The 9,051-nt window shown below is 32.5% G+C and overlaps 2 protein-coding genes across 4 annotated transcripts; one reads left to right on the forward strand and one right to left on the reverse strand.

Moving 5' to 3' along the window:
- Nucleotides 1-1,536: 1,536 nt before the first annotated feature.
- LOC133702166 (nudix hydrolase 14, chloroplastic) lies at nt 1,537-4,529 on the forward strand. Of its 2 annotated transcripts, XM_062126417.1 has the most exons (7): nt 1,538-1,809; nt 1,910-2,015; nt 2,423-2,500; nt 2,770-2,862; nt 3,020-3,112; nt 3,347-3,445; nt 4,211-4,529. In XM_062126417.1, the coding sequence occupies exons 1-7, from the start codon at nt 1,598-1,600 to the stop codon at nt 4,442-4,444; spliced, it is 915 nt and encodes a 304-aa protein (XP_061982401.1). In that variant the 5' UTR covers nt 1,538-1,597; the 3' UTR covers nt 4,445-4,529. The 2 variants fall into 2 exon arrangements, with proteins under 2 accessions (XP_061982402.1, XP_061982401.1); XM_062126418.1 differs by lacking the exon at nt 3,020-3,112 and having other exon boundaries at nt 1,537-1,809.
- Nucleotides 4,530-4,940: 411 nt separating this feature from the next.
- LOC133702165 (copper chaperone for superoxide dismutase, chloroplastic/cytosolic-like) lies at nt 4,941-7,426 on the reverse strand. Of its 2 annotated transcripts, none has more exons than XM_062126414.1 (6): nt 7,086-7,426; nt 6,964-6,990; nt 6,728-6,800; nt 6,471-6,605; nt 5,682-5,905; nt 4,941-5,428 (listed from the first exon to the last, which is right to left on the reverse strand). In XM_062126414.1, exons 1-6 carry the CDS (start codon nt 7,332-7,334, stop codon nt 5,165-5,167), a joined length of 972 nt encoding a protein of 323 aa, XP_061982398.1. In that variant the 5' UTR covers nt 7,335-7,426; the 3' UTR covers nt 4,941-5,164. The 2 variants fall into 2 exon arrangements, with proteins under 2 accessions (XP_061982398.1, XP_061982400.1); XM_062126416.1 differs by having other exon boundaries at nt 6,728-6,796; nt 7,086-7,194.
- Nucleotides 7,427-9,051: the final 1,625 nt, after the last annotated feature.

The raw sequence follows: 9,051 nt of genomic DNA on the forward strand, positions 1-9,051 counted from the left end.
TTATTTTACTTTTTAATTTTTGTTATTTAATTTTTTATAAATTTTAGTTTTTTTTTAATTTTATCATCCAATTCTAATTTGTCATGTATTATTTTTTCTACTTTGATTTTCATTTATATTTTTTTTCTTAACTATTTTGTGCAAATATTTTTTGTTTTTAATTTCATCTCTCAATTTTAAAATTTTAAATAAAAAACACTTTAAAAAATAATCAGTACCACACTAATAAACATTACCCAAAGAGATGGTTTTTACTAACCATCACTTCTCACAGCACTATCCAGGGTTTTGCAATGTAATTTTAGTTTATTATGATTATTTTTTTAATTTATTTTTTATAAAGTTATTTTAATTTCATGATTGAGATTATGACTTTAATGAGTTAACCTAAGTTAACTCGGGTTGTTTTTTTTTGTGTTTTTTTCATTGATTTTTCTCAATTTTATCATTCAATATTAGATTAATTAAAAATTAAGTTTTGTAATTTATTTCGATTTATTTTTATGAGATTATTATGGTCTCATAATTTAGGTTATGGATTTGGTTAGTTAACTTAAGTTGATTTAGATCGATCCAATATTTTATTATTTTTATATTTTTTTAAAAAATTATATCATTTTGAATTTTTTTAGAGTCAAACTATGTTTTTACTTATCATTTGAATTGCCTTTAAATCTGTTAAGTCGATCAAGTCATATCAAGTCAATTCCTATATGGTTTGAATTTTTTTCTACTAGAAAAAAGTTAACAACACTTGAACTTTCTTTTTACATTAAAAAAATTGACCCGACCTGCAATATAGAGTAGAGTAACGATTTAGTAAGACTTAATTAGTCTAGACTTGGTCTAAGGTTTAAATGTGTGCGTGTTTGGTAATGTGATGCATATTGGTATTGTAAAAGTGTTTTTAATTGAAAATGCATCAGAATAATATTTTTATTTATTTTTTATATAATTACATCAAACCCATTGAAAAACACATAAAAAGCATCAACTTGATGTTTTTACAAACAAAAAAATTTTAAAAAATAGTTGGAAAAACTTTTTGAAAGCAAATTGAACTAAATAAGTTAATTTATAAATCAACAATCTAAACTATAATTTAAAAATAAAATCCTTGAAATGACATTGTCCGAAGAGTTAAAAAAATAAAATAAAATTATTAAACCAATTGAAATCCATGACCTAGATTGTAAAGTGATAAAGATCGATCCAATCTATCATCGTTTTAAAATAAAAAAAAATTGTTGTCTTACTGTTTTTTTTAAAAGTTATGTTATATTTTTATTAGTTATTCAAGTTGTTTTTAAATTTATTAAATTAAATAATTAAATTTAAATTAATTTTTATATAATTTAATTTGAAACTCAAACTAAAAAAAACTGGTTAACATGTTTTAAAATAAATATACTTAATTAAATTTAATAATGCTATACAAAAAATTAATACTCTTAATATTTTTTTTTAAATTCCACAAAAAGAATAGTCCGAACCAGCGAAGGACAGGCAAATATACTTAGTTATATATCATACACGAGACAGCCACACGTGCGTATAAAAAGCCACAAATCATTGTCTTCATCTTCAAGCTCCTCCCATGTCTCTCCTCTCAGTCCCAAAGCGCCTCCTTTTGGGGTCGTCTCTCGCAGTCTCAATACATAACCAAACCAGAAAACTAAGAAGACCCTTTTGTTTCAATATGTCATCCGAGTCATCTCAGCCCCTGACTCACTCACTCACCTTGCCAACACAACTCGGTCAACCCATTCAAATCATTGCTGCACCGGGTGTCTCTGATTCTCAGTTCAGGTGAGTCAAAATTTTCAACCTTTGTCTTTCTATTGTTTCTTTATTGAAAATATCAAAGAAATTAAAAATAAAGTTCTCACCTCTTTTTTTGGTATTGCAGGACTGCTATTGAATCTTCATTATTCAAGCAGTGGCTAAAAAACTTGGAATCTGAAAATGGGATATTAGCTACTGGGTCATTCTTATTAAAACAAGTACTTGTTCAGGTAGCTCTTTCTTCTCGTTCTCGTTCTTTCTTGGCTGCTCAAGAAAATAAATGTTTAGTTGAAATTGGAAAAAAAATGTTTTTGTTGAATTCCTCTTTTCTGAAGCTTTAATTAAAAGCAAGTTCTATCTTTGTTGTTGTACTAAAATGCATTGCAAAGTCTCTTGCTTTAACATGGTTAAAGATGACTGGCTTTTTTCAGAGATTGCTTAAAAAGAAAAGAGATTATGTTCTGGAGAGTTTATTTTTAATATTCTTGCACTTCATAGTGGATGCTCTAAAATCAACTGTTCTTGGTTTTTCAAATTATGGTTTTTGTATGACCCATCTTATATGGTAATCTAGCAGGATTGCCCCCTCTTAATCCTTAATTTATTCTAGTTTTAGTTTATGTGCCATTGATGACAGGGAGTGGATATGTTTGGACAGCGAATCGGTTTTCTAAAATTCAAAGCAGATATTTTCGAAAAGGAGACTGGACAGAAGGTATTTTACCTTCTCCTTCCATGACTTGAAAGCACAGTTTTTTCCCAATACATATGGTTCTTGCATCGAGCCTGGTTCATGGAAATCTTTGGGCTTTTGATTATGTTTAATCATTACTAAACTTGTGGATATTCTATTTTGATTCATTAGTTCAGTTTCCCATGAGCTACATAAATACAAGGCTTTACATACCAACAGGCTATTATTTCACCTGCAGAGCTATGAATGATATAATCCATGTCTTTCAATGTGGACTAAAAAATTCATAGATTCCAGGTATAGTGTTCGCACGAGGACCTGCTGTGACTGTGTTAATTCTTTTGAGCTCTGAGGGTGAGACCTATGCTGTTCTGACTGAACAGGTACTTAATTTATTTTTTCTTTTTTAGTGTTCATTATAATTTGCCTTGAGTTTTTCAGCAAACTGATATAAATGAACAAGAGATTCGAGTTAAAATGATAGCTCCTTTTGTAATGCTGCTCTGTTCAAACCCTGATGAATTTTCATGCATGTCTAAGGTTAGGGTACCCACAGGGAGGCTTGTTTTGGAATTGCCTGCTGGGATGCTGGATGCTGACAAGGGTGATTTTGTCGGGACAGCAGTTCGTGAGGTATATTTCTATTTTGACATAAAACAGTTCTTTTTGGTGAAAAAGGCCATTGGCAATTTTGTTAATCAAGAAAACAGAAGCACAAACCATGCATTGAAAACACGATAAAAGTACACAATTATGTAGAGGCCTTCAAGAGCCAAGGCAATATAAAAGACAAGTCTGGTGTAGTTTATCAGAATTAGATGTTGCTAAAGTTCCTAATGTATGTATCTAATGCAATGGTTTTTACAGGTCGAAGAGGAGACTGGTATTCACTTGAAGCTTGGAGACATGGTTGACCTGACAGCCTTCCTGGACCCTTCTACTGGAGGCAGAGTTTTTCCTTCTCCTGTAAGTTGGCATTTGTGCTTTTATCTTATTCTGATGTTTGGAAGCACAAGCGTCAATTTGAGTCAGAAAACTTTTTGGAGTTTTGGGCATATGAAGAAAAAATTATCTACCTGAATTTTTATCATTAGTCCAAAAGCATACCAACTCACCAAGAGTCTTTATTACTCGGGGAGTTGTTTGAGAAGTGTCTAGTGGTATTCATTAGATTTCTATCAATGTGGATGATCATCATGCTATAAAATTCTTGGATTTGCTAGCACGAGGGTGCAGGTTTAGTGATTAGGTACTGCTTCGTGAAAAGTTGCTAAGGATAGGACAGGCTCCAAATTCTCCCTTCAAAAACCCCACATTGGAGGGACTAAAACTGGCAAATGGCTTTCAATTTATATGGTGACATTGGAAGTTGGCATCAGAACAAACATAGATTGAGCTTGGGAGAGTCACTGGGTGTCCAAAAGAAAGGAACTGGCGCTTTCATTTAGAATAATGAAGGGTCGAAATAGGTTCATTGCATTATGTTGATTTCAGTGACTTTTGTCGCTCAAACCATCAGTGCTCTTGTTGGATATTGTTGCATTTGCGTTCATATAATGAATTCAAATTCTACCATTTGCCAGTCATGTAATTTGTCAAAGTATATGCGTTTGAAATGTAGTTCAGCCTTCAAGTTGCTCAACAAGTGAACTTGACAAGGATGCTATTCAATTACTCTTTTTTTTTTTGGCCTAGTACCATCACATGACTTGTTTGCTTTTCCTTGGATAGGGAGGATGTGATGAGGAAATCAGCGTGTTCCTTTATAGAGGATGCGTTGGTAAAGAAATTATCACACAGCTGCAAGGAAAAGAGACTGGCCTCCGGGAAAACGGCGAGTTGATCAAGGTTCGTGTAGTCCCATACAAGGAACTCTGGCGTATGACTGCTGATGCTAAGGTTTTAATGGCCATTGCTCTATATGAGATGGCTAAAGGAGGAGGACTCTTGCCTCTTAAAACCTAATTTGCTGGCAGTGTAGATCTGGATTAACTGATGGAAACACCATCCCATCAATGAATAATTTAGACTACGAGAATCTGTTTTGCAATTCCTGCCTTCGGTTTTAAGGGGTGCTTGAAATACGTTTCATTCGTGCTTGAAAAGTAGATTCATAATTTTTTGGATGGAATTCACAAACGTTGGAATAGCTAATGGGCTTGGCAAAATCATTATCAAGAGGTTGCGTCCATTTATGTACACCCCAAGAACAAGGAACCTTCCCAGAATTTAAAAGCGGTACCCTACTCCATTGGACCTGAATAAACCTTGTACACTGGCAGCTCACAGAAGCCAGAAAGCATTCTGCGTCAAAAAATTTCAGCATCTCCAGGTCGGGACTGTTTCTGCACCGCACCCTGAAGCCCATAGGCATCAATACCAAAATCCAATATTATAGCTGCTACTGATTACGAGTACATTAGAAAAGTCCATAACCAAGACTACCCGGGGAGCGAACAAATTGAAAAGTGTTAAACCCAAGCCCCATGATAGAGCTAGGAGACGCTGTCCTAACTCAATTTTTAAAGCATCCTGTATCAAAACTGACGCGATTACAACAAAGGCATGTGCTCATTAAATGCCATCCGTCTCTCACGGTGAACATACAAATAAAATACATAACCCTGCAACGGCTGAACATGGTGCCTAAATACTTGTGCGGGTTTTATTTAAACTTTTTAAGTATCAAACTTTACTGGCAACAAAATCGTTATTACTTGATTCCCATATAATCGTCCCATCACATGTGCATACCTTTTTGTAATTTTCACCAACTCCTGCACTTCTGGCAATTACTGCTGCTGTGAGACCTTCATCTGATTTATCTTCAGTTCCAAATAACACTACTGATCTCCCAATCAGATCTGCAACTCTTAGCTTCCGTTTGGTCCCCGAGAAGAAGGCATCTCCTTTCTCATCAACATCTAATGTTCCCAGGTCGCCAAGTGGCTGATGAACAATAATCTCAGTTAGAAAATTCTATACAACTTCAATTATATCACATACTACAGGAAAATTATATAAGCTAAATAAAATTCAAACCACAAAACCCAGGAAATGTGTTAGGTTATCAATATCATACGAGCAAAGTGTGGAGTAAACATTAGTCTTTGTGCCATCATATTGATATTGTCTCTCGAAGATTTCTGGCAAAATGATAATAGCATAAACAAATTCAGAGAAGGCATGTGCTGATGTAAACCTCTTGTTCAGTTCCTTGATTTGTTGGATTAAACACTTTCCCAGTGCTTGCTGCTCCTTTTGTTAGATCACCAAACTCATTGATAGACCAACCATGTTTACCAGGTGACACTCCACTAAAGCTGGCTTCAATCCTAGCCAGTTCCATATTCACTTGAGCGAAACGAACAACGCCAAAGATATCTGGACCTTTGAATTCGGCAACAGCAGCAGACACTAAAAAGTCTGAAGTGCAGAGCATGAGGTTCAGAAACTGTAACTACATTTTTATATGACACAGACAACCTACTGCATCATGTTTCCTGATTATAGCAGTGATGGACAGGGGTTACAGATTCCACACATAAAATGAATGAGCAAAGCATTGCTGAACTCAGAAAATCAGCTATAATTGCCACGAGTGTCTTAATGAGGTAATGGCTCACAATCAAACATGTAACTTCATCTTCTCAAGCATAGAACTAGTTTGACACAAGCAAAAAGTTTCTCATTAAACAAGCATCTAAAACCTAAAAACAAGAACCTGTTGAAAAATGAACTTGGAAAATGACCATAAAAAAATTAAAAGTTGAACTCATGCTCAACATGGCAATGAAACCTCGTTTGAAAATCAGGTTATGAAAAGTAAATGTGAGGTGCCATATATACTCGGTACAGTTTAGGCACTTCTGAAAAACAGACAAATTCGGATGATATGTAAATATTAAAGTTCATAAAAAAACAAAAAAAAACACGAGAAGAAAGGGATATCAAGCTAGATATGAAAGGGCTACTAGTTGAACTAGCAAACCTTCAGGGATTCCTTGGCCAATTAGTCTAGCATTTCGACCTGTCTTCTCCAAAGCTTCAGTCATAGTCTTCACTGGAGAAGACCCAAGAATTCTTACCACTTGATTGGCCAAATCAACCTCCACATTCTTCACTCCTGATTATTTTTTTCACAATAGAAAACAACGCAAAACAGTAAAGAGTTCTTAGAAGGACAAGAAAATCCTCATTGGATACTGATCAATGACTGTGTATTTAAAACAAGGAGCCATCGCATACCATTAACAGTTTGTAACTTATTCCTGACAGAATTAACACAACCCTCACACTTCATATCCACCATGAATTCTGTCTATTTATCAAAGCAAGACCACAAACAGAATACAACAAAAATATTAATGAACATTCAAATAATCCCCCAAATCATAAAATAACCAACAAAAAAATTCCAGTATCGTCAAAAACTAATGTCAAAATCAAAGCTGAAACAGAAAAATGAAATATTTTCAACTTACAAGTATCTCAGGCAAGGCTCCATTATCCTGCAAAACAAAACAAACAAGATTAAAGATTCAAGCTTGAGACCTCAATATGAAAGATTATGACACAAAAAAGGGGGCAGCTGTTGAAATTGAACCTGTGAGATGGGTTTTTGATTTGATGTAGACGTGTCCATGCTAACGGAAGAAGGACGCTGAGTCAAATTCTTTACAAGACCAAAGCGAGCTGACGTGAGAAGAAAAGATGATGGTGAGAGGAAAAAGAGGTTTTCGGGTTTGGGATTTGGAGAAGAAGGGGAGAGAGATGAGAAAGCGAGGGCAGCAGGCAAAGCAAAGGCAGCTATAGCAGTCTTTGTTGTGTTTGTTACTGACCTGAGAAATGCCATTTATTCCTCTTTTTTTTTTAAAAAAAATTATTATTCTCTTCTCTGAAATTGGTTGGTGACTATTGATGTCTCTCTGTATCTAGAATTTTCTCTGTCATTTCACCGGAAAATTAAACTTTTAAGAAATTGGGAACATGAAATTTTGTAGAATTTTTTTTTTTGTTTTTCCCGTTACTGTATTCTCCAGCCAGCTTTTGCCCATTGTGAAGACCACCGATCTGTGAAAATCTTGTTTGGTCGGGGATTCACATGAGGGGGTTAATTTTTTTTTTATAGTTTAATGTGAGTGTTCTGGTCAGCTTACACATATTTCATTTAATTCTATGGATTTTAAAGTTAACGACAATGTAAGCCTCCAATAACCATCATATAAGCAATTACATGACTCGAACCTGAGACAAAAAAAAAACAAACCTTTTGATCTTAAACTTTTTTAATCTTATATTGTTTGGTTTTTTTTTTAGATATGAATTATTATGGGGTAACAATTAACCTACAAATTATTTTGATTCAAAATGTTATTTTATTTATTTTTTACTTTCTAACTTAAAAAAAAAAAAGAAATTACAAGAAAACAATAAAAGAGAAATGATGATGGTTTGTCGTGATTTCAACAACAAAAATAAAAAGAATTTAGTAATAATAGATCTTCCTTGTAAACATGGTTGAAAAAATAAGAATTTGATTTGATTTTGATTTTTTGAGTTTAGTTGATTTTAGGTTTTCTATGTAATTTTAGGATATTTAGAGGTAAATAGGTAATTAAGGAAAACTTTTATGGTATTTATTAAATTATTTTATTGATAAAAACACATTAAAAAATAATTTTTTTATCCCAAAAATCCTACCGTATAATTTTTCAAACCACCATAATAGTGATAATATTTTAAGTGCATAACAAGCGTTGTGTCATTTATTTTTTTTATAAAAATCAATAACATATTATCTACTTTTTATATATATATAAAATGTGGCACAAGAGTATGGATTTAGCCCAGAGGATAAATCAGACCTTTTATTTTTTTGGCCCAAAATGTATTTTTGGATTTAAATACTAGAGTTAAGATCTAGAAAAAAATTATTAATTTTTTAAGAAAAAAGACTTAATTTCAATTGATGTTTAAACTAACTCGAGAACACTCCCTATCAGCCAACAAAAAATAATAATCACAATTGCTTCATATTAGATTTCATTTCTATTTTTTTAATCTCACGCTGGACATCTCCTTGTAAAAACAAGTAACCGAACCTTTTCTTCTGTAGAATAAAACAGGAACAAGTTAGGTGAGATAGTTTTTTTTTTTTTACAGAAAAAAACTCGTAAAAAGGATTTGATTATGTGATGGTTTAAATTTTTTTAACATAAAAAAATACTAAGATGACACAAATATTTCTATATAAAAAAATATAACACTCGGGCCTTTTAAAAAATTTAATTTTAAAGTTAATATAGTTAATATAGTTTTTATATTATATATTTTAAAGATAAAAAACTGAATTATCCTCGATTAATTTTATAATTACTAATAATTTATGTAGAGAATATCATATTATCTTAGTTCATTGATTTTGTTAGAAGGATAAAATATAATTATACTATTATGAGGAAAAATGATATGTATCTAGAAAAATAGTGAGTTTGTGCCCATCAATTTTTTTTTTTATTAGTAAAGAAGTAAAACGCTTAGCAATTTTGAACAATTAAAAAAATTATTTA

The sequence above is a fragment of the Populus nigra genome, chromosome 8 (genome assembly GCF_951802175.1).
Source record: "Populus nigra chromosome 8, ddPopNigr1.1, whole genome shotgun sequence".
Taxonomy (NCBI): Eukaryota; Viridiplantae; Streptophyta; class Magnoliopsida; order Malpighiales; family Salicaceae; genus Populus; species Populus nigra.

What these genes read in the sequence shown, in the direction of transcription:
- LOC133702166 (XM_062126417.1), top strand. Translation starts at nt 1,598, where the DNA reads ATGTCTCTCCTCTCAGTCCCAAAGCGCCTCCTTTTGGGGTCGTCTCTC. An exon ending in ATGCTGTTCTGACTGAACAG is followed by an intron (nt 2,863 to 3,019) that starts GTACTTAATTTA and finishes TGCATGTCTAAG; the next exon opens with GTTAGGGTACCCACAGGGAG. An exon ending in TCGGGACAGCAGTTCGTGAG is followed by an intron (nt 3,113 to 3,346) that starts GTATATTTCTAT and finishes TGGTTTTTACAG; the next exon opens with GTCGAAGAGGAGACTGGTAT.
- LOC133702165 (XM_062126414.1), bottom strand. Translation starts at nt 7,334, where the DNA reads ATGGCATTTCTCAGGTCAGTAACAAACACAACAAAGACTGCTATAGCT. An exon ending in ATCAAAAACCCATCTCACAG is followed by an intron (nt 6,991 to 7,085) that starts GTTCAATTTCAA and finishes TTTGTTTTGCAG; the next exon opens with GATAATGGAGCCTTGCCTGA. An exon ending in ATCAAGGAACTGAACAAGAG is followed by an intron (nt 5,429 to 5,681) that starts GTTTACATCAGC and finishes ATTGTTCATCAG; the next exon opens with CCACTTGGCGACCTGGGAAC.